Genomic DNA, 24,779 nt, shown 5'->3' with positions numbered 1-24,779 from the left:
TATTGATGTTTGTACAGTGAAATCAATCATTTAAAATAGCCAGCTTCCAGTCCTTACCTCCCTGGTCTGATGTGAGTTGCACTGAATTATAAGAGAATATATTCAAACAACACTTTTCACTTCTTTCATCTAAGGATCTCTAAGCATATTACAAACAATTCATTAAAATAATCAGATTGCCCTTGTAAGGTATTTATATATTATTTACTTATAAATAGAGACGGGCTACAATGAAAATACCGAATTTGAATATCTACGAAAATTGGTGGGTGTTTGAAATCTGAACACAGATCGGGTTCAGACTTTCATAGAAGTACCCTAGTCCTATAATGAGCTGAATCAAACGCCCAGATCCAGCCTCCTAACACTTTGGTATGTTTGAAATCCTAGGTACAAACAATGAAGCTTAATCTCTTCCCTATTTATAAATATCTGTTTTATAGATGAATAAACCAAGGCATGGAAAGGTTGAATAACTGGCCAAAGTTTCACAGAAGACCAATGACAGAGCCCAAATAGGACCCAATCCCCAGCTCTAAGGCCTGGTCTACATTACGAGTTTGTCGGATTTAGCAGCATTAAATCGAATTAACCCTGCACCTGTCCACACAACTAAACCATTTTTTTTGACATAAAGAGCTCTTAAAACCGATTTCTGTACTCCTCCCCAACGAGGGAATTAGCGCTGAAATCGACATCGCCATTTCAAATTAGGGTTAGTGTGGATGCAATTTGAAGGTATTGGCCTCTGGGAGCTATCCCACCGTGCACCATTGTGACTGCTCTGGACAGCACTCTGAACTCGGATCACTGGCCAGGTGTACAGGAAAAGCCCTAGGAACTTTTGAATCTCATTTCCTGTTTGGCCAGGTGAGCTCATCAGCACAGGTGACCATGCAGTCCCAGAGTCGAAAAAGAGCTCCAGCATGGACCGAATGGGAGGTACTGGATCTGATCACTGTATGGGGAGAGGAATCCATGCTATCAGAACTACGTTCCAAAAGACAAAATGCCAAAACATTTCAAAAAATCTCCGAGGCCATGAGGGACAGAGGCTACATCAGGGATGCAACACAGTGTCACGCGAAAGTTAAGGAGCTCAGAGAAGAGTACCAGAAAACCAAAGAATCAAACAGACGCTCTGGGACAGAGCCCCAGACATGCCCCTTCTACGCTGAGCTGCATGCAATTCCGCCACCACTACCCCACCCCTGTCCCTGGACTCCAATGATGGGGTACTCTCCACCATGCCTGAGGATTTTGTGGACGGGGAAGATGAGGAAGAGGAGGAGGATGAGCTTGAGGAGAGCACACAGCACACCGTTCTCCCTGACAGCCAGTATCTTTTTATCACCCTGACTGAAATACCCTCCCAACCCAAAGAAGCCAGAGGAGGGACCTCTGGTGAGCGTTCCTTTTAAAATATAATACATGTTATAAAAGCAAGTGTTTTTTAATGATTAAGTAGTCCTGCGGACTTGGGATGCATTTGTGGCCAGTACAGCTACTGGAAAAGTCTGTTAATGGGTCTGGGGATGGAGCAGAAATCCTCCAGGGACATCTCCATGAAGCTCTCCTGGGGGTACTCTAAAAGCCTTTGCAGAAGGTTTCTGGGAAGAGCAGCCTTATTCCGTCCTCCATGGTAGGACACTTTACCACGCCATGCTAGTAGCAAGTAATCTGGTATCATTGCATGACAAAGCCTGTCAGCGTATGGTCCTGGTGTTTGCTGGCATTCAAGCAACATCCATTCTTTATCTCTCTGTGTTATCCTCAGGAGAGTGATATTGTTCTTGGTAACCTGGTTGAAATAAGGGAATTTAATTAAGGGGACATTCAGAGGTGGCCGTTCCTACTGGGCTGTTTGCCTGTGGCTGAAAAGAAATCCTCCCCGCAGTTAGCCATGCGGTGTGGGGTTGGGGGCATTGGCACTGAGCTGTTCGCGTTTGGCTAGCAGGGATCTTCCCTGTTACCAGCCATGCGGTGGGGTGAGTAGTAAACAATCATCCCGGAAACAGGAAAACCACAGCACTAAATGGCCAACTCAACGTGCTTTGCTTGGTATGGGAGAGGAGGGCGCTGCTGTCATGAAGGTTGCAGAAGCCAAAAGACTATGGCTTACCATGGCCGCCTGCAAGCCAAATTCTGTTGCCTGGCACTGCGTGTGTGATCTCTAACACCAAAACTGCAGGCACTCAATATAAGATGCAAAATGCAACCTTGTACCAAAATCACATGTGCTATGTAATGTGAATAGCGTTGTTCACCGTGAAAGGGTATAGCCATTGTGCTGTAAAATGTATCTTTTAAAATACTTCACTCCCTTTTTTTCCTCCAACAGCTTCAAATGTTTCAAGCCTCCCTCCTCCGTCCCAAAGGCTATCTCAGATAAGGCAGCGAAAAAAATGCACGTGCGATGAAATGTTCTCTGAGCTCATGCAGTCGTCTGGCTCTGACAAAGCTCAGCAGAATGTGTGGAAGGACACAATAGCAGAGTACAGGAAAGTGGCCAATGAACGTGAGGAGTGGTGGCGGCAGGAAGATCAGAGGAGGCATGAGGCAACGCTGGGGCTACTGCGGGATCAAACGGACATGCTCCAGCGTCTGGTGGAGGTTCATGAATGGCAGCAGGATCACAGATTGCTGCTGCAGCCCCTGTTTAACCACCCTCCCTCCTCCCCAAGTTCCATAGCCTCCTCACCCAGATGCCCAAGAATGTGGGAGGGGAGGCTCCAGGCACCCAACCACTCCACCCCAGTGGACAGCCCAAGCAACAGAAGGCTGTCATTCAACAAGTATTGAAGTGGCCTTTTCCTTCCCTCCTACCCTCCTCCCACACCCCACCTGGGCTACCTTGTGAGTTATCTCCCTATTTTTATAATCAATTAATAAAAAATACATGGTTTTTAAATGATAGTGACTTTATTTCCTTTCCAAGCAAGCTGTAATCGAAGGGGGGAGGGCGAGTGGCTTACAAAGAATTTAGAGTCAACCAAGGGGGCGGGTTTTCATTAAGGAGAAACAAACAGAAGTGTCACACAGTGCCCTGGCCAGTCATGAAACTGGTTTTCCAAGCTTCTCTGATGCACAGCGCTTCCTGCTGTGCTCTTCGAACCATCCTGGTATCTGGCTGCTTGGATTCAGTGGCCAGGCGATTTGCCTCAACCTCCCACCCCGCCATAAATGTCTCCCCCCTACTCTCACAGAGATTGTGGAGCACACAGAAAGCAGCAATAACAATGGGAACATTGGTTTTGCTGAGGTCTGAGCGAGTCAGTAAACTGCGCCAGCAACCCTTTAAACGTCCAAATGCACATTCTACCACCATTCTGCACTTGCTCAGCTTATAGTTGAACATTTCCTTACTACTGTCCAGGCTGCCTGTGTACGGCTTCATGAGCCAGGGCATTAAGGGGTAGGCTGGGTCCCCAAGGATAACTGTAGGCATTTCAACATCCCCCAACAGTTATTTTCTGGTCTGGGAAGTAAATCCCTTCCTGCAGCCGTTTAAACAGACCAGAGTTCCTGAAGATGCGAGCGTCATGAACCTTTCCCGGCCATCCCACGTTGATGTTGATGAAACGTCCCTTGTGATCCACTAGTGCTTGCAGCACCATTGAAAAGTACCCCTTGCGGTGTATGTACTGGCTGCCCTGGTGGTCCGGTCCCAAGATAGGGGTATGCGTTCCATCTATAGCCCCACCACAGTTAGGGAATCCCATTGCAGCAAAGCCATCTATTGTGACCTGCACATTTCCCAGAGTCACTGCCCTTGATAGCAGCAGCTCAATGATTGCGTGGGCTACTTGCATCACAGCAGCCCCCACAGTAGATTTGCCCACTCCAAATTGATTACCGACTGACCGGTAGCTGTTTCCACAGGGCTATTGCCACTCGCTTATGAACTGTGAGGGCTGCTCTCATCTTGGTATTCTTGCACTTCAGGGCAGGGGACACAAGTGACAAAGTTCCATGAAAGTGCCCTTACGCATGTGAAAGTTTCGGAGCCACTGGGAGTCATCTCAAACATGCAGTCCCAGAACTCTGTGCTTGATTACCAGGTCCAGTATTGGCGTTCCATGGCATGAGCCTGCCCCAGTAACACCATGATCTCCAAATTGCTGGGGACCTTGGTTTTAGAGAAATCTGTGTTCATGTCCTCATCACTGCACTGCCTTCGCCTCCTCGCCTGGTTTTTTAGGTGCTGGTTGTGCATAAACTGCACGATAATGCGCGAGGTGTTTACAATGGTCATAACTGCTGTGGTGAGCTGAACGGGCTCCATGCTTGCCATGCTACGGCGTCTGCTCAGGCAATCCAGGGGAAAGGGCAGGAAATGATTGTCTGCTGATGCTTTCACGGAGGGAGGGAGGGTTGACTGACGACATTTACCTGTAACCACCCGCGACAAATATTTGGCCCCATCAGGCATTGGGAGCTCAGCCCAGAATTCCAATGGGCAGTGGGGACTGCGGGAACTGTGGGATAGCTACCCACAGTGCTCCGCTCGGAATGTCGACACTTGCCACGGTACTGTGGACGCACACCGCCGAATTAATGTGCTTAGTGTGGACGCATGCACTCAACTTTATACAATCTGTTCCCAAAAGTCGACTTCTGTAACATCGGAGTACTTTTGTAGTGTAGACATGGCCTTAGACTACATAGGAGATATTGAGCAGTACACCCTGAAGCAATGCCAGGGGCGCCTTGCACCAAAAAGATACATGATATGTACTGTTTCTAATGATAACTGGTGTAGTTTAGGGGAATATCTATAAACAATCCACAAAGCAAAATGGGTATTGGATGTTCTATTCTGGTATGTGCACAATTTGTTTTTAAGACCTAAAAAAAATCTGTTTTCTGTGCAGAAATTTGGCATGTAAGAATGTCAGAGTGTATGTTTGGAACCATGTAGCAAATTAGACCCTTGCTATCTTTACTGTCTTATTTTTGCTTTTTCATTTAAATATGTGAAATGAATCTGATTTTACTGCAATCTCAACTTTAACTCTATTTTAAAATTATAGACAGTTCAGAGAATAGAAAGGGCCCTGTAAATCAAGCAGAGATTGGTTACTTGCTCGAGCAAGATCATTAAGAGTGCAGAGAGTGAGGAGATGGCTGAGGCATCTCACTGGGAAGAGGCAGGGAAAATTAATTTCCCAGGGAATCTGAGCCCTCCCAAGTTTCATTCCTTTTAGGGACACTCCCTTAACTTTATTATTCATTTTCTAAAGGTGCTTTTAAGGTCTCTGTTGCTTGTGATGAAGGATTTTACCCTGTGTGTTTCAATGACACATTTCAAATCTCAATTTATTCAAATTGTCACAGCTTGACAGCCCTGGAATTTTAGGTGAAACCCCATTCTAGTGGAGGTACCTTGGGGAGTGTGAAATAGTGTCACTGGCTTCCCCACACTGTACTCTTTACATAAGCAATGTTTAATATTTTCCTCCATAGCATGGATATAATTAATATTGTGCATAGCATTCTCTATGCAGCTGCTCTGTGTTTTTTGCAAAGCTCTCCAGCTGCTTTCAAGCTGTTCCTTTGACTCTGCCACAATACTCACGCCCTCTCCCCCACAGTGCTAAAGGACAGTCAGTGATTTGTTTCTCAGCAACTCTCTCAATACCAGGTATCTCTTAGGATTAACTGAGAGCCAAAACTGAAGGGTTGGGGGAAGGGTTGAGGGCCAGGGAGGAGAGAGAAGGCACACACTAGCAGACTGGCTCTCACTGACCTGGATTCAAAATAGAGATCCCTAATGCAGGAGATATTGTTCAAATATTAATAATTTTTTCTCCAGAAATCCCATGCAATCTTGAGCAAGTCTCTTAAATTCTCTCTCCCTCAGTTTCCCCAAGTTTAATGCAGAGGTAATATTTTCTACCTCAGAGAGGTGTTGTGATGCTAATTTCATTAACCTTTGTGAAGGGTTTTGAGATCCTTGAATAAAAGCAATATTGCCAACCTCACACTTTCAAAAATCATGAACCAGACACCAAAAATATCATAAGATTTTAAATTAATAATTAAATTACATTGCCTTTGGCCTACCTTGTGATTTTTTCCCCAACCTGAAAGGGAAGCCACTCACTTATGTGTGATTATCTCAGCATCAATATTCAACACACACAAAAATGCAGCCTCCATGTTCACTGATGAGAGGAAACCCATTTACCCTCGACCCTGAGTAAGGAGGGAAATAAACTTCAGGGATTGAGATTTGGCACAACTGATTAAAAGAGCTTTAAACTAGGAATTGGAGGGGGAAATGTTTGGGAGATAAATAATCTCCATGCCTTATTTTAACATTGAGAGGGAGGAAAATCAAGTGAGAAAAGACACAGCAATGGAGAAAGGAACAGCAGTGAGTAGGAGAATGGACATTAAGAGGAAAGATAGTGTCGATACCATTGAAGCTAACAGTCAGGTGATACTGGCAGTAGAATGACTGTACTCAATCGGGTGAGGAATGTGAGCGAAACCAAGCAGCAACAATTAAGATGTTTGTACACCAATGCGAGGAGCCTGGGTAACAAAATGGAGAGAACCTAGAACTACTGGTACAGGAAGTGAAACCAGATATTATAGGGATAACAGAAACATGGTGGAATAGTCATGGTGGAATAGTCATGACTGGAATACAGGTGTTGAAGGGGATGTGCAGTTCAGGAAAGACAGAAATAAAGGCAAAGGTGGTGGAGTAGCACTGTGTATTAATGGTGAGGTGGACTGTAAAGAAATTAGAAGTGATGGAATGGATAAGACAGAGTCTGTTAGGGCCAAAATCATTTTGGGGAAGAAAGCTACTAGAGGTTCTCCTGGACTAGTGCTTAGGGGTTTGCTACAGACCCCCAGGATCCAATCTGGATATGGATAGAGACCCCTTTAATGTTTTTAATGAAATAAATACTGTTGGGAACTGTGTGATTATGGGAGACTTTAACGTCCCAGATATAGACTGGAGGACAGGTGCTACTAATAATAGTAGGGCCCAGATTTTCCTGGATTTGATAGTTGACAGATTTCTTCACCAAATAGTCACCAAACCAACAAGACATGATGCCATTTTAGATTTGGTATTGGTGAGTAATGAGGACCTCATAGAAGAACACGTTGTAGGGGACAACCTTGGTTCGAGTGATCATGAGCTAATTCAGTTTAAACTAAATGGAATGATAAACAAGAATAGATCTGCAAGTAGGGTCCTTGATTTCAAAAGGCAAACTTTAAAAATTTAATGCAATTAGTTAGGACCTGACTGAAGAACTCAAGGATCTGAATGTGGAGGAAGTTTGAATTATTTTATCAAAATTGCAGAAACTATCTGAAGCCTGCATCCCAAGCGAGAAGAAAAATTTCACAGGGAAGGGTTGCAGACCAAGCTTGATGAGCAAGTATCTCAAACAGGTGATTAAGAGAAAGCAGAAAGCCTACAAGGGATGGAAAATGGGATGGATCAGCAAGGAAAGCTACCTCTTGGAAGCCAGAAAGTGTAGGGATAAAGTGAGAACTGCCAAAAGCAAAGCAGAGTTGGACCTTGCAAAGGGAATTAAAACCAATAATAAAAGGTTCTGTAGCCAACTAGATCTTTTTGAGAAGATATCTGATTTTTTAGACTAAGGAAATGCAGTAAATATAGGCTATCTGGATTTCAGTAAGGCATTTGATACATTTCCACATGGGAAATTATTAGTTAAATTGGAGAAGATGGAGATTAACATGAGAATTGAAAGGTAGATAATGAACTGGTTAAAAGGGAGACTACAACAGGTCATACTAAAAAGTGAACTGTCAGGCTGGAGGGAGGCTATTAGTGGAGTTCATCAAGGATCGGTCTTGTGACCAATCTTATTTAACATTTTTATTACTGACTTCAGCACAAAAAGTAGGAGTGTGCTAACAAAATTTGCAAATGACACAAAGTTGGGATGTATTGCCAATATGGAGGAGGACTGGAATATCATACAAGAAGATCTGGATGACGTTGTAAACTGGAGTAATAGAAATGGGACGAAATTTAAAAGGTGCAAAGTGCAAGGTCATGCACTTAGGGACAAACAACAAGAATATTTTTTCTGTAAGCTGGGCAATTGGAATTGACAGAGGAGGAGAAAGACCTGGGTGTATTGGTTGCTCAAAGGATGACTAGGAGCTGCCAATATGATGTGGCCGTGAAGAAGGCTATTGCAGTCCTAGGATGATTAGGTGAGCTATTTCCAGTAGAAATAGGGAAGTGTTAGTATCATTATACAAGGCACTGGTGAGACCTCATCTGGAATACTGTGTGCAGTTCTGGTCTTCTATGTGTAAGAAAGATGAGTTAAAACTGGAACAGGTGCAGAGAAGGGCCACTAGGATGATCTGAGGAATGGAAAACCTACCTTATGCGAGGCAACTCAAAGAGGTTGAAAGAAGAAAAGGAGTACTTGTGGCACCTTAGAGACTAACCAATTTATTTGAGCATGAGCTTTCGTGAGCTACAGCTCACTTCATCGGATGCATACCGTGGAAACTGCAGAAGACATTATATACACACAGAGACCATGAAACAATACCTCCTCCCACCCCACTGTCCTGCTGGTAATAGCTTATCTAAAGTGATCATCAAGTTGGGCCAACTTCAGAGAACTATACACGATGACTCCAAGATCTTTTTCCTGATTAGTTGTAGCTAAATTAGCCCCCATTATATTGTATGTGTAGTTGGGGTTATTTTTTTCAATGTGCATTATTTTACATGTATCCACATTACATTTAATTTGCCATTTTGTTGCCCAATCACTTAGTTTTGTGAGATCTTTTTGAAGTTCTTCACAGTCTGCTTTGGTCTTAATTATCTTGAGCAGTTTAGTATTGTCTGTAAACTTTGCCACCTCACTGTTTACCTCCTTCTCCAGATCATTTATGAATAAGTTGAATAGGATTGGTCCTAGGACTGACCCTTGGGGAACACCACTAGTTACCCCTCTCCATTCTGAAAATTTACCATTTATTCCTACCTTTTGTTCCCTGACTTTTAACCAGTTCTCAATCCATGAAAGGATCTTCCCTCTTATCCCATGACAACTTAATTTACATAAGAGCCCTTGGTGAGGGACCTTGCCAAAGACTTTCTGGAAATCTAAATACACTATGTCCACTGGATCCCCCTTGTCCACATGTTTGTTGACCCCTTCAAAGAACTCTAATAGATTAGTAAGACATGATTTCCCTTTACAGAAACTATGTTGACGTTTGCCCAACAATTTATGCTCTTCTATGTGTCTGACAATTTTATTCTTTACTATTGTTTCAACTAATTTGCTCAGTACTGATGTTAGACTTACCAGTCTGTAGGTGCCAGGATCACCTCTAAAGCCCTTTTTAAATATTGGCTTTACATTAGCTATCTTCCAGTCATTGGGTACAGAAGATGATTTAAAGGACAGGTTAAAAGTCCATGAGTCATCTGGGTTTGGGAAGCCGCCATTCTGTCCCTCTCTCTCCCCATCCCTACCTAGACAGTACAGAAAGCTGCCCTACTCATCCTCCCAGCATGCTCCCGCAAAGTCTCTTGACTTCTACTTGCCATGTACATGCCATTTCCCCTCTTCTTATCTTCCTTTTCCCATTGCAGTCTAAGAGTATCCAGCTCTGCTTACAATGCCAGCCTTCATCACCTCTTTTTTAACTTTCAAACAAGCACCTTCATGCTGTCTCCCATGCTGCCCCCTCATGCCTAGGAAGAGCTGCCCATAAACTTCTGCAAAACCACCACATTGCCCTCCTTCAAATTCCTCCTTAAAACTCTCTTCTTCCATGATGCCTATAACAATTTGAAAATGGCTAGGCAGCTGGTGTGCAGTGACTGGTGCCTATTTCATTGACTAGTATTGTCTCATTGTTATCGTGTATTCCCACTGTCTGTCTGTCCTATATCCACCTGTTGTTTCTCATCATATATGTTGATTGCAAACAGGGACCATCATCTTGTGTGTGTAGACAGCACCTAGCAATGGAGACTTGATCAATAATTGGGACCTCTAAGCATTATTGCAATAAAAATATATCGTACTTACTTGGGGCAGCCTCATTTGCAATACAATAGTTACTGGGACATGGTGGCCATCTCCCTGAGGGAAGCTTGGGGTCCCAGTCCCATTGACTGCGATGGGAGGTGGAAGCCATTTTGGGTGAGGGTAAAATTTAATGAGATTGAAGGCAGAAATAAGTAATGTATAAGGACCTTTCTAAAACACCCCAGAAATCATGAGACTCATGACAAAATCATGAGGGTTGGCAATACTTTGGAAGACCCTAGGGAAGTGCAAATTATTATTAGTGTTAGTGTTCTTTTACCATGAATGTCTCAGCTTTCCTATTCATTACTTATGTGCTTACTCTGAATTTTAACAGGTAGTTCTAATGATCACTTGAAAATTTATTTAATAATGGAGAAACTATGTCAAAAGTGACCAGTAGTTTGGGGTTCCCATCTGGAGAACTTAAGGGGTCTGAATTAATATCAAAATGGTGAGCACTTGTCCTCTGCAAATCAGGCCCCTTTAAACATCTCAGGTTGGACATACCCAAAATCACTAGTCAGTTTCCAAAGTGGGGGCTATTATCTTTAGTAAAACTTTGGAACCAGATTCTGCATCCCATAATTAGCTGCTGTTGTATATGGAGGTGATTTCTGGGTTTCTTTGTAAGTTTAGTTGGGCTTTTAAACCATTGTCAAAAGTACCTAGGGATTTAGCAAAAAGAAAAGGAGTACTTGTGGCACCTTAGAGATTAACAAAACTATTTGAGCATAAGCTTTCGTGAGCTACAGCTCACTTCATTGGATGCATTCAGTGGAAAATACAGTGGGGAGATTTATATACACAGAGAACATGAAACAATGGGTGTTACCATACATACTGTAACAAGAGTGATCAGGTAAGGTGAGCTATACCAGCAGAAGAGCGTGAGGGGGGCGGGGGGAATCTTTTGTAGCGATAATCAAGGTGGGCCATTTCCAGCAGTTGACAAGAACGTGTGAGGAACAGTGGGGGGTGGGGGTGGGTGGGATAGTTTTACTTTGTGTAATGACCCATCCACTCCCAGTCTTTATTCAAGCCTAAGTTAATTATATCCAGTTTGCAAATTAATTCCAATTCAGCAGTCTGTCGTTGGAGTTTGTTTTTGAAGTTTTTGTTGTTGTTGAAGAATTGCCACTTTTAGGTCTGTAACTGAGTGACCAAAGAGATTGAAGTGTTCTCCAACTGGTTTTTGAATGTTATAATTCTTGGCGTCTGATTTGTGTCCATTTATTCTTTTACGTAGAGACTGTCCAGTATGACCAATGTACATGGCAGAGGGGCATTGCTGGCACATGATGGCATATATCACATTGGTAGATGTGCAGGTGAACGAACCTCTGACACTGGCCTATATGGGCTAATTACATCAGCCACACCATCAGAGGTTCATTCACCTGCACATCTACCAATGTGATATGTGCCATATATGTACATTGGTCAAACTGGACAGTCTCTACGTAAATAACAAATCAGACATCAAGAATTATAACATTCAAAAACCAGTCGGAGAACACTTCAATCTCTTTGGTCACTCAGTTACAGACCTAAAAGTGGCAATTCTTCAACAACAAAAAAACTTCAAAAACAGACTCCGAGAGACTGCTGAATTGGAATTAATTTGCAAACTGGATACAATTAACTTAGGCTTGAATAGAGACTGGGAGTGGATGGGTCATTACACAACGTAAAACTATTTCTCTATGTTTATTTTCCCTCCCCTCCCCCCACTGTTCCTCAGACATTCTTGTCACCTGCTGGAAATGGCCCACCTTGATTATCACTACAAAAGGTTTACCCACCCGCCCCCCCACTCTCCTGCTGGTAATAGCTCACCTTACCTGATCACTCTCGTTACAGTGTGTATGGTAACACCCATTGTTTCATGTTCTCTGTGTATATAAATCTCCCCACTGTATTTTTCACTGAATGCATCCGATGAAGTATGAAGTGAGCTGTAACTCACGAAAGCTTATGCTCCAATAAATTGGTTAGTCTATAAGGTGCCACAAGTCCTCCTTTTCTTTTTGCGAATACAGACTAACACGGCCGCTACTCTGAAACCAGTGATTTATTGTGTCTCATAAATCTGAGAATTATGTATTCTACATACAGCATGGGCCAAATTTCTGTTAAAGAGAGAGATGGGCAATTCTAATGGGCATAGTAATAAGAATCGGGGAGATCATCTGCACTTACAGGGCTGCAGTGGTGCAGCTGCACTGCTGTTGCACTTAGTGAAGATGCTACCTGTGCTGATGGGAGAGCTACTCAAGTTGGTGTAGATACTCCATCTCCCCAAGAGGCAGTAGCTATGTCTGCGGGAGAAGCCCGCCTGTTGACACAGCACTGTCTACACCAGGGGGTAGGTCGGTATAACTATGTCGCTTGGGATGTGGATTCCGAGCAACATAGTTATACTGATACAAATTGGTAGTTTAGACCAAACCTGTAACTCCTGAGTTCTAATCCCAGCTCTGGCTCCTTCTGTGGCCTTGGAAAAAAACCTCTCTGTTTCAGTTTCCTGTGCTGTAAATATGGGGATGATACTTCTCTACTTCAGAGGTGGTGCGAGGATGAATCCAATAATGTTTGTAATGCATTTTGAGCATATAAAGCTCTGTGTAAATGCTATGTTGCTCAGATGCTACATACAGCCAAAAGAGGAACCTTAGATGAATGTTAGGGATGTGAAATATTCCAGTATTTGTACACAAATGAAGGCATTTTTCATGTACTGTGGACCAAATCCAGCTTGACTTAATCAAGTAAGTCATGCCATTCAAGTTTATAGGAGCCACTGAACTGAGTGTGATTTGGGTCTGTATTTATAAATGCTTGAAAACCCCCATAGCATTTCCAAGCCCTTCCTAGGTCTCCTGCAACAATTCAAATTTTGCTTAAAATAATACATTTTAAAGGCTTCATATATCTAATACAAATTTATGTTTTTTTCAATTCAGTTTTTGTGTTTTTTCTATTTTGATGGTCATTTATCCAATTTTAAAATAGAATTACATATGGGTAATGAGTTGCTATAGATATGTGCTATGAATCATAGGGTGAAATCCTGATACCCTTAAGTCAGTGGCAAGTACCTACTACTTGCAATGGAGAGAGGATTTCACGCATCATGTTAACATGAAATTACCATGAAAGCAATGCTAAAATAAATGTTATAAGCTTTTGTCCAGTTGGCTTGACTATATATTTGATTTCATAGCCACTATTTGACACTAATGACCGCTATTTGTTTATGCAGAGTTGTTGTAGCTGGGTTGGTCCCCGGGTATTAGAGAGACAAGGTGGGTGAGGTAATCTCTTTTATTGGACCAACTTCAGTTGGTGAGAGAGACAAGCTTTTGAGCTTACACAAAGGTCTTCTTCACGGCTCTGTGTATGCTCGAAAGCTTGTCTCTCTATCAACAGAAATTGGTTCAATAAAAGATACTACCTCACCCACCTTGCCTCTCTCTATTTGTTTATTCAGGGAAACAGCAGAAAAGATTTTGGCACATCCTCATTTTCTCTGCCTCTGGTATTACAAACAGATGCACTTGTGTGGTCCTTGATGCCTACAAGTTGGTAAGGGCCTGCATAAGTTCCTCTGTTTGCAGGATTAGGACCTGCAATAAATATTAGACTTGAGCTAAGGGGCTTACGTTTGTTTAGGTCAAGTCTCATTGATCTTTTTTTTTTCCATTTTATCAGAACCCACAAAGTTCAGTCAGTGTGTGAAGTTCAGATAAAATATTCAGGATTTTGCCCATTTCTAATAAATATACAGCATAATATAAAAAATAAAATCTGGTAATTATAGACTTGTTCTTTCATTGAATGCCAGGGGCAAACCTCCCATTGACTTCCAGGATTGGCACTGGAATTTAAGTGTTAATATTCAAAAGCAGATAAATAATTGTATTCAGTGATTTAGGGCTCAACTATAGCTGTGCTACAAGGCCCAATTAAGGAGCAGCAAGCAGCTGCACTGCCTCAGGAGCAGACGTCTGAGTCACAATCTGGTCCTATTTGGTTCCCCACTTACCCAAGTAATTTGTGCCAGCACTCCTTGCCCACCCATTGCCCACCCACTTGTATAAGAGGGGGTAGTAGCAACCCTGTAGAGGCTGTTGTCCTCATGCTGCTATCTGCAATACAGTTAGCCAGGTCAGCACAGCAGAGCAGGGATGAGGCACCTTTCACCCTTTACACCCATGCATGGCTTAAATTCTCACAGAGTATTTCCCAGAGCCCTGGGGCTTGGGGCTTCTGACCCGCGGGGGGCGCTGAAGCTCTGGGCTTCTGTTCCTTGGGTTTGAAAATATTTACTGGAGCTCTGCTCCAGACAGCTGTGACTGAATTTAAGCCCTGTGCACAGGTATGACAGGGTGACTGGCCTCTTTAAGGGGAGATGAAACCAGCCACACTAAACCATAATTAATTAGGTTTCAGAGTAACAGCTGTGTTAGTCTGTATTCGCAAAAAGAAAAGGAGTACTTGTGGCACCTTAGAGACTAACCAATTTATTTGAGCATGAGCTTTCGTGAGCTACAGCCCACTTCATCGGATGCATACCATGGAAGCACGGTATGAAGTGAGCTGTAGCTCACGAAAGCTCATGCTCAAATAAATTGGTTAGTCTCTAAGGTGCCACAAGTACTCCTTTTCTTTTTATAATTAATTAGCTACTTCCCAGCCTGAGGGGGTGGGAATAAGGAGAATCAGGTGATAGATTAGAGAACAGCTGGGCCTTATAAAGGGGATGAGTGAGAGAGAGAGATCAGTGTGGTGTGGGGACAGCAGGGATCAGGAAGGTTCCTGTGGAAGGTCTTGAGCTAACATCTGAGGAGACCAGGTACTCTAAGGGAATCCAGCTTGGGGACCTAGTGCTCTATACCAGAGTGGAGAGGAACCACAGTGAATGGGCAGGCTCCTGTAGAAGATCCTGAGTCAGGGGCTAGGAACAGGCCCCAGAGGGTTAGCTGAAGAGAAGCCCTGAAGGGCACAAGAATCTTTTGGTTGTTGGGACTTTATAGCTTGGACTTTTGCTATCCTGGAAGGAGTTATGTTTGTTGTGACTTGGTTGGAGGGCTAAGCCACATCTCCAGCACAGACCATGATGCATGGAGAACCAGGAAGACCCACCTTGAGGAGGAAATTGAGGCAGGGAGCACTGGTAATGCCATGCTTGGCCAACAGGGAGCACTATGGCATAGCCATGCCCTCTGACATCAGGTGTATGGGGTGAATTACAAGCTTGCTCTTAAATAACATAATTATTTTAAAAACCTTTCCCCTGCATGAGGATTGGTCAGTGTTGAATTAAAAACATAACAATTCAGAAAGTGAAAGCATTTTCTTGGCCTGTTTCTGCATAATATTTTCTTTTTAATTATGTGGTACTTTTGATGGTGCCTTTTGTGGTGGTGTTGCTGTGCAAATGACTATAAAAACGAATAATTAATTAAAAAGGTGCAAAAGCTAGAGTGATATTTGCTGGTGTTATTCCTTTCATCAACCTCATTGGGTTAACACTTCTGGTTTACAAACCAATCAGAAATAGCTGTCATGCAAAGGATTCTCTATATTCAAAGGATATGCAAACATTCAGACTGTTTTATATATGTGGATAATTCCCTGCAATAAATCCTCCCACATAAGGTGACCAGATGTCCTGATTTTATAGGGACAGTCCCGATTTTGGGGACTTTTTCTTATATAGGTTCCTATTACCCCTTACCCCATCCCGATTTTTCACATTTGCTGTCTGGTCACCCTACTCCCACAGGGCGTCCCTTTCAGTCTCTGGTGTTAAGAAGACTGGAGTCTGCATACATACACACGTTTGCGTGCACACACACACACAGACAGTCTGTCTTGAGCTGCCAACATCTTGATAGGAGATTCATTATAATCTACTACTGTCAGAAGCAGTTCTGAAATGCTCTGTAAGGGCAAACATCCTGTATATACTGAGGTTTGGGTTGTTGTTTGTTTTGTTTTTTTAATTAAATAGAAAAAGTGTCAGGAAACTTTCTTCAAAGGTGCCAGGCAGCTGTTTCGTCTGAGGCATGTTGTTCTTTTTTTAGGCACTGGATCTTTGATAACTGTCTCTCAGTACCTTCAGAAGTGCTTCTCAGGTTAGGAGGATGAGAGAGAATAGATGGCAGTTATGATGGCTGATAAAGTCAGAATGCAGACTAAATCTTCAGATCAATAGGAATGCAGACAGTTGTAACAGTAGACTGCCTAGTGTTTGCTCTAATTTCACTTCCTGCTCTGGTTGCATATATTGCCTTCATCCCCTTGAGTTGGAGGAAATCTCCCTATGTTTCAGACACACATACTAGTTGTGTCTCAGGAATAGCCTGTTACATAAAGAACTTAGAGTGTGAAAAATGTGGAAGCTGTAGATCATCAACCCTAATCATTTAATGCTTTCAAATATATTATTCCTTCCATTCTTTGCAAATCCTTCCAGCACCAGTGTGTATTCTGATGTTTTGTTCACTGTAGTTCTTACAGCCTGAAGATTGTCTTTTGATAGCTATATTAACTATTACAAGAGGTATACATACCCTCTATCTTCCACACTCAGGAACCGTAGGCAAACTCCTCTCTGCTCCCTTTTCCCAAGAGACACCCCTCTAGACTTCCACCCCACTGGTGTCCCCTCTTCTTTCAATACATGAGCCTACAGTCCTTCCCATCCTTCCCACAACAAAGGAGCACAACCAGACATCCCACTCTATCCCATGGAGTTGATTTTCCTCGGCTTTCGATCCATTTGCCTACTCTCTTCTCTAAATGAATCCTCAAACCACAATCTGAGCTTCCACTGTGATCTTCCTTCCTTCCTCCTGCTGTTGCTTTATGGCCTGTAGGTGAGAACAGGTAGCAGGAAGAGGTAGCTCATGTCAGAAGCAGAGGTCATAGGATGAGATGGCCCCAACTGTGGGATAGCATGGCAGGATTGGGACTCTTTCCATATAACACAACATGAAATCTAGTGTGGACATAGCAGATTGTAGCTTTCATGTATGTTAGCAGGTCAAGGTGAACACTAAGGGGAGTCTAGGGAGCTGGTCAAAGAATTGGTATTTTTTTCCTGGGGAAAATATGGATTTGTTTTTTTCCAGTGGAAATTCAAAAATAGAAAAAATTCAGCCAAAACCCAAAACACTTTGATTCAGAAATGCTGGCATGGTGCCTCATGTACCGGTTCTCTATATTCCTGGCTCCCTCCTCAGGCCCCATCTCTCATGATGCTCTATACTCTCCCCTCTTGAAGAGCAGAGATGGTATACGGGAGTCCCTGGACATGCAGCATCATGGTAGATGTAGTCCAGTTACACAGGGTAACTGAACTACAACTCTCATGAAGCATTGTGACAGCATTACCAAATAAAAATATTTAGATTTCTGTTAAACTCCTGTTTAATAGAAAACCTAATTTTTCCATTAAAGAATAGATTTGACACATAATTGTCAACCAGCCCAATTCACCAGTTATCCAAGGGCACCTCCGGTGAAATCAGGAAATATTTGACCTGAATTTTTTAATGTAAAAAGCAAACCACAGAAAAGAAACCAATGTCCCTCCACTTTCTCAACAGATCATAAACCCCCCAAAAGTTACACAAACTATTTGTGATGGGTTCCCCATGGGGTACCATGGACCCCCTTGACCCACCAGCTTGGGCTCCCTCTCACACTGCACTGTTACAAGCTGCAGAGCCCTCCATCCTGTACTTTCACCAGACTTCATATAGGTAGGGCCACACCCAGCCGCAGTTACATGCAGGCTTTCTGATCAGCCCCTGCATGGGAAGCCTACAGCCAATCCATCTCCAGCTCTCCATGTAATGCACCCCCTCTGGAGTATAAACCCAAAATTACACCATCTTGCACTGCACAGGGAACTGTACAGCGTAAGCTCCTAAAGTTCACTCCCTCCCTCAATGTGGAGCAGAATGTGCAACAGCCTTTGCCCCTGAGCTATGATTCCCACACACTTTACTACAACTCACTGATTTAGATAAAGCAAAAACAAGTTTATTAACTATGAGAGATAGATTTTAAGTGATAGCAAACTTAATTCAAAAAAAGAAAAAATTCAGCCAAAACCCAAAACACTTTGATTCAGAAATGCTGGCATGTGTCCCCAGGTGTGTCATTCACAGGCTAGAAATCCCTTTAGCCTGGGTCCAGCACTTCCCCCAGTTCAGTCTTTGTTCCTCAGGTGTTTCCAGGAATCTTCTTGGGAGGGAGTGACATCATCTGTGGTTCTTCACTCCTCTCACTTGTATAGCTTTTGCATATAGCGGGAACTCTTTGTTCCAAAGCTTGGTTTCCAGACCAGTCTGTGGAAAAATATTAACACCTCAAAATGGAGTCTAGAGACATGTGGTCTGATCACATAGAATCATAGAATATCAGGGTTGGAAGGGACCTCAGGAGGTCATCTAGTCCAACCCCCTGCTCAAAGCAGGACCAATCCCCAATTAAATCATCCCAGCCAGGGCTTTGTCAAGCCTGACCTTAAAAACTTCTAAGGAAGGAGATTCTACCACCTCCCTAGGTAATGCATTCCAGTGTTTCACCACCCTCCTAGTGAAAAAGTTTTTCCTAATATCCAACCTAAACCTCCCCCACTGCAACTTGAGACCATTACTCCTTGTCCTGTCCTCTTCTACCACTGAGAATAGTCTAGAACCATCCTCTCTGGAACCACCTCTCAGGTAGTTGAAAGCAGCTATCTACAAGCACATGTCCTTGTAGAGTCATAGCAGCCATTACTCACAGGCTGTTTGGAATGTTCTCAGGAAGGCTCATCACTAGATGTGAGATAAGCTTCTCTTAAGGCCTATTGTTTTTTCCTAATGGCTCATTGCCATTGTCACACAGGTTTTCTGCCCTTTGCAAATCACTTTCATGCTAGAGATGAGTTGGAACTAAAACCTTGGATCTTACGCCTCCCAAATCTCAGGAGGCATACGTAGCAGGAGTTTTTAAGAAAATTCAAATTTTGCAAATGGTTCCTCTGTTTACAGTGGCCTGAACCAAAACTCTGGATCTAGACACTCCTTTCCCCAAACAATTCAGGGTGTTAAAAAATCTGGATCCAAATTTTGCAACTTGAGCCAATTTCTTATTATATTAGGCTCCCAGAATTCCTTTGGTTTCATATATGTATGATCGGTATCCAGGGGCTTTAAGGTCTTCTCACAGACTTCCTGCAGATTTGTCTATATTCTCTAGAATATAAACTTTGATACTGAAAATAAGTCTTTCTCTCTAGGATTATACCTTATACAATGTATATCTAAGTTAGTGTTGTCTTTCTGGCTTTATCAAGGCTTGGAAAAAGGGTGCTTTTTAAAATTGAATCATATGACCAGTTAACATGATTGTAATCTGTTGTGCTAGGTACTGTGCAGCATTTCAAGTTGTGTTAGCTAAATGGAATTAGCTAACTTGATTTTTAGAAAGCACTTTTTTCCCTTTGAGTCCATAGGAGGACATGAAACAGGGCCAAGAGAAGTGGGAACTTCCTCTGTTTGTGGTAACAGGCTTTTAACTTTAAAATCTAACTATGAACATTTATTTGCTAACACAGTTAACCATTTCATTGCCTATCATTGTACTAAGAACATCTAAATAATGTGCTTATCCATTTTGGCTTGGTTTACCTATACCTGCCTGATGTTCCATTCTTGGGTGATAAGTATAAGACTGTAAAATTTGAACATACAAATACTCAGTAATTCTATTCAATTTTTATTATTATTAAGCGGATACATTTGTCATTGCCCTTTACAAAAATTATGGCATAGTGTTTACATTGCCATCAGCTGCAAATTGTAGCTACAGTGCAGGTTCCATGGTTTCATGGGCATTCTATAAAACTTGGTCCAGCAGGAGCAAAGGTAGTTTGCTTTAATAAGAAGATAAATATTTGAAATATGCTTCCTATGGGTTACAAAAATATAAGGGTGGAACAGTTACCCAGGAAGGAGGGACGGGGAAATTTCACTTAAAGATAATACTGATTTGGGAGCAAAATCCCTATTGACATGACCAAAATTCACCCCAATCTCTCTAGGCTAAAAAGACTCCACATAATCTGTGGCAGCCTGCATTCTGCAACAAGACCCCTGGATTCTGTTATATTTCTAGCAGAACATTCTGTAAAATCTATGGGTTCCCTTAAAAGAAGGGTTTTACTGAATTAACATGAAAGTGAATAATACAATCAATGCAGGTGTTCTTTGCTGGTTTTATTTGATATTAACTTGATGCTGCCTTGACTTATTTAATTTTCAGTGTGCTGCAGATTTTTTTTTATTGCAAATGGATAACTTCATTGTAGGAGGGCCATGGGGGAAGTTGGACATTTTGGCAGCTGGGCAGGCTACAGCTGAGATGTCCGGTACCTAGAAGAAGTGCTTTGGGACTTTGGATGACATGCGAGCTGGATATTTCTGCTTAAATAATCAGAGTGAAGTAATTTAATTTATTGTCACCAGGTTCCAAGCTGCAAACCCACTGATTTTAATGGAATAGGTAACATCTCATGTTTCAGGCTGTTTGAAGACTCAGGCAGACGTTTCACGGGTTTATATTCGATTCATATTTGGAAGGTTTACTTTACAAGCATAACAGTTATAACTTTTTAATGAAAGCTGGAGCACAATTCTGCTGCTAAGGGTGGATTTTTTGGTGGCAAAGTCACGGAATGCATGAGGCCCTCGCTATACTCCTCCTACAGGAGAGATTTTGATCTGTTAGCCAGTAACATTAAAATATTAGCATTAATACAGTGTCCTGAAAGTGACTCATTCAGGGCCCCTGGTATAAATCTTAACCTATGTTGCTGCACGTTTTCTCGGGTGAGTAGTTCCATGGAAGTCAATGAGAAAATTTACTTACGTGCTCAGCAGCATGAATAAGGGTAGACTTTAGCTGTTCCTGGAAATGAACAATCCGACCAAGGGCAGGCATGTTGAAGGTGCATTTCTGGAGTGAGGACAGTTCACATTAGTGACTATATCTGTCTAGAGTGTCTGTCTTTTAGATAGAACTTACATACTTTTATTATTATGCTCAGGGTCCTCATTGGAACTTGGCCAAAATCAAAACGTGAATCGTTATCTGAATTTTATACGTGACCCCTATATTTACAATGGGCTTGATCAGAACACCTCAGACTTTGTGGTGAAAATCTGTATCTGAATTTGGGGCCTGGCTCGGTTTTAAACTGATTCAGACCTACCTATTCCAGAGGATTTGTTAAACATCTGTTTTGTGGTTCTATTATGGCTAGTCACATACTGCTCAGAAAGGTCACATTGGATTGGTTTAAACTCTTAATTGAAAATGATTGAGCAATCACATATTTCTAAGACTTAAAACCAACGTGATTTGAAGAACAGTTAATGAACAGCTCATGAATAGAAAAAGATCCTCACACATGCCAGCCTTGACACTCCCTTTGAGCCACCTCTGTTTCTATACTTGCAAGCTGGATCAAGTTTGGAAGATGGAAAGAATATGATACTTTTCAATGTTTGCTGCTGTATCTGGAAAATTGTGAGATTGGTGTCCCCAGCTGCTAAAGAGCAGCATTAAATCATTCCTCAAAAAAATGTTTGCCGAAAACAGAGGTGCAATACAACTTTTATCCAAACACATCCTGCAAGCTATTTTAAGTATTGTTTGACCTGCAGACACACTCTGGTATATGAATGGCTCCTGTTTGTTAAAACTGAATTAGGAAATGTTAGATTGCACAGGACGATCTTGCTTGCTTGATCTTGCAGCCTCCCAGGAACATATGGGAAAACTAGGGGATGAGTTTTTATTATCTCATGGCATTCATGTTTTTATTAGCTCTGAATGTACACACAAGCTTCATAAAATTCTAGAGAATGTCTGTGTGATAACAGAATTTATTTCATTCATTCTTGTTGCCATCTATTGAAGTATTTTGTCAATGTTGCAGACTGTTTTTGTTTCCATAAATTATCCAGTCAGTTGCTTATGTAAATGATGGGATAGATGCCTCTGGAAAATAAAAAGAGAAGGAAAGATATATTTGAGATGATCTTTAGTGTCATGCAAGTTATTACGTAGCAGACTGAGAACAGACTAGAGAAGTGTCTGATATGTGCATTTTAAAACAAGCCTGAGCTGGACCTAGCGATGCAGCCAGCAGAGTTATACATCAAGACTTCTTTTTCCTATTTCTGCAAAATGCAGATACATCATTCAGTACAAAAATCAATCCTTTCCAGTCTCTCTCTTTAATATGTGTTGGATTTTGGAACAGTGTTTTTATCCACCTGGGCTGTATAATGTTTCATGTCCTTGATTATTGCTGGTTGGTGTGTTGTTGGGTCTGATACTTATCTGTCAGCAATGTAACACTGCTGTAATGCTATTGACTTCAGTGGAGTGATTCCTGATGTATGCCAGCAGGAACAGAATCTGGCTCAGTGTCTTTATATAAGGCAATAAATTACAATATAGAAAATACAGGCCCTTTTTGTGTTCCATGGTCATAAAGGGACTGGAGCCCCAGCAGCTCTTCCCCATGTTGTAGAGGGGTTCCTCTGCAGGTGGAGAGCAGCCCCTATGCCATCTTCTTGCAGAGCTCCCAGTATAAAATGGTGGCTCTGAGCACAAGGGGTGCTAGCTGGAGTGTACTAGTCTGGTTACTCTGAACCAGTTCAGCTCAGAGGTGGTCACCCAACAAACCTGTAACTTAAAGCAGGTCTAAATTATGCCAGTGGGCTGGAGGCCCTGGGCAGAACCCAGAATTCAGAGGGCCTTTTATGTAAATCACCTTTCCTCACCCACCTGAACTTTGGTGGGTCACATGCACCTTATAGTGCATTCATCCAGCCCATACTTCTTTAACTTGTCAGCAAATTAAAGAAGTATGGGCTGGATGAATGCACTATAAGGTGGGTAGAAAGTTGGCTAGATTGTCGGGCTCAACGGGTAGTGATCAATGGCTCCATGTCTAGGTGGCAGCCGGTGTCAAGTGGAGTGCCACAGGGGTCGGTCCTGGGGCCAGTTTTGTTCAATATCTTCATAAATGATCTGGAGGATGGTGTGGATTGCACTCTCAGCAAATTTGCGGATGATACTAAACTGGGAGGAGTAGTAGATACGCTGGAGGGCAGGGATAGGATACAGAGGGACCTAGACAAATTGGAGGATTGGGCCAAAAGAAATCTGAGGAGGTTCAATAAGGATAAGTGCAGGGTCCTGCACTTAGGACGGAAGAACCCAATGCACAGCTACAGACTAGGGACCGAATGGCTAGGCAGCAGTTCTGCGGAAAAGGACCTCGGGGTGACAGTGGACGAGAAGCTGGATATGAGTCAGCAGTGTGCCCTTGTTGCCAAGAAGGTCAATGGCATTTTGGGATGTATAAGTAGGGGCATAGCGAGCGGATCGAGGGACGTGATCGTCCCCCTCTATTCGACATTGGTGAGGCCTCATCTGGAGTACTGTGTCCAGTTTTGGGCCCCACATTACAAGAAGGATGTGGATAAATTGGAGAGAGTCCAGCGAAGGGCAACAAAAATGATTAGGGGTCTGGAACACATGACTTATGAGGAGAGGCTGAGGGAACTGGGATTGTTTAGTCTGCAGAAGAGAAAAATGAGGGGGGATTTGATAGCTGCTTTCAACTACCTGAGAGGTGGTTCCAGAGAGGATGGTTCTAAACTATTCTAAGTGGTAGAAGAGGACAGGACAAGGAGTAATGGTCTCAAGTTGCAGTGGGGGAGGTTTAGGTTGGATATTAGGAAAAACTTTTTCACTAGGAGGGTGGTGAAACACTGGAATGCGTTACCTAGGGAGGTGGTAGAATCTCCTTCCTTAGAAGTTTTTAAGGTCAGGCTTGACAAAGCCCTGGCTGGGATGATTTAATTGGGGATTGGTCCTGCCTTGAGCAGGGGGTTGGACTAGATGACCTCCTGAGGTCCCTTCCAACACTCATATTCTATGATTCTATGTTAGTCTTTAAGGTGCCACAAGTCCTCCTTTTCTTTTTGCGAATACAGACTAACACGGCTGCTACTCTGACACATAAAATAGAGTTTTCATTCCAATCACCCCGTGGTGATTCTAGTCACCAGAAGGTTTTGCAAATCCAGAATGAGAGAACCCATCCCAGTTTGCTCATTATAAACATCAGGCCAAACCCAACAGCTTTGGCAGAACCCCAGCCTGACTTACTCAATTTTTTCTAGTTCAGTTAAAATGGAATCCAAATCGCTCCTGGTTTTAGATTTGCAAAACCCAGATCAAAGCCTCACCGCTTCTGCCCATCCGCAGTACATATGCAGTTGGAATGGCAAACTTTTACTGGAAAAAGAAAAACATCTTTCCCCTTCTAACTCTTCTCATGTATCTTAAACACACTACATTTAGTTTAACAAGGTGCTGCACTCCTCATTCTTTCTGAATTCAAGCCGTAGGTATAGGCACACAGTAAATTATTTGTTTCCCTAAATCTGACCTAGAGCTAGGTCAGAGATATGTTGTAATGATGTTGCTGTAAGTAATCCATAAAAACCTTTTCAAACTCAGCAGCTGCATGCTGATCTTCCTTCCTTGAGGAGCTCCTGAAGAACAGTTAGTGTGCGCGAGATTTGTCATGAGATTTTATAAACATGGGAATTATGT

At 42.6% G+C, this 24,779-nt stretch overlaps 1 protein-coding gene across 1 annotated transcript; it reads left to right on the top strand.

Annotated features, from left to right (window-relative positions):
* Nucleotides 1–831: 831 nt before the first annotated feature.
* LOC140905953 (uncharacterized) lies at nucleotides 832–2,820 on the top strand. The gene is made up of 2 exons (XM_073329452.1): nucleotides 832–1,404; nucleotides 2,342–2,820. Exons 1-2 carry the CDS (start codon nucleotides 1,248–1,250, stop codon nucleotides 2,800–2,802), a joined length of 618 nt encoding a protein of 205 aa, XP_073185553.1. The 5' UTR covers nucleotides 832–1,247; the 3' UTR covers nucleotides 2,803–2,820.
* Nucleotides 2,821–24,779: the final 21,959 nt, after the last annotated feature.

Source organism: Lepidochelys kempii, chromosome 2 (genome assembly GCF_965140265.1).
Source record: "Lepidochelys kempii isolate rLepKem1 chromosome 2, rLepKem1.hap2, whole genome shotgun sequence".
NCBI classification, from domain to species: Eukaryota; Metazoa; Chordata; order Testudines; family Cheloniidae; genus Lepidochelys; species Lepidochelys kempii.
This window is presented reverse-complemented; position numbering and strand designations above follow the sequence as displayed.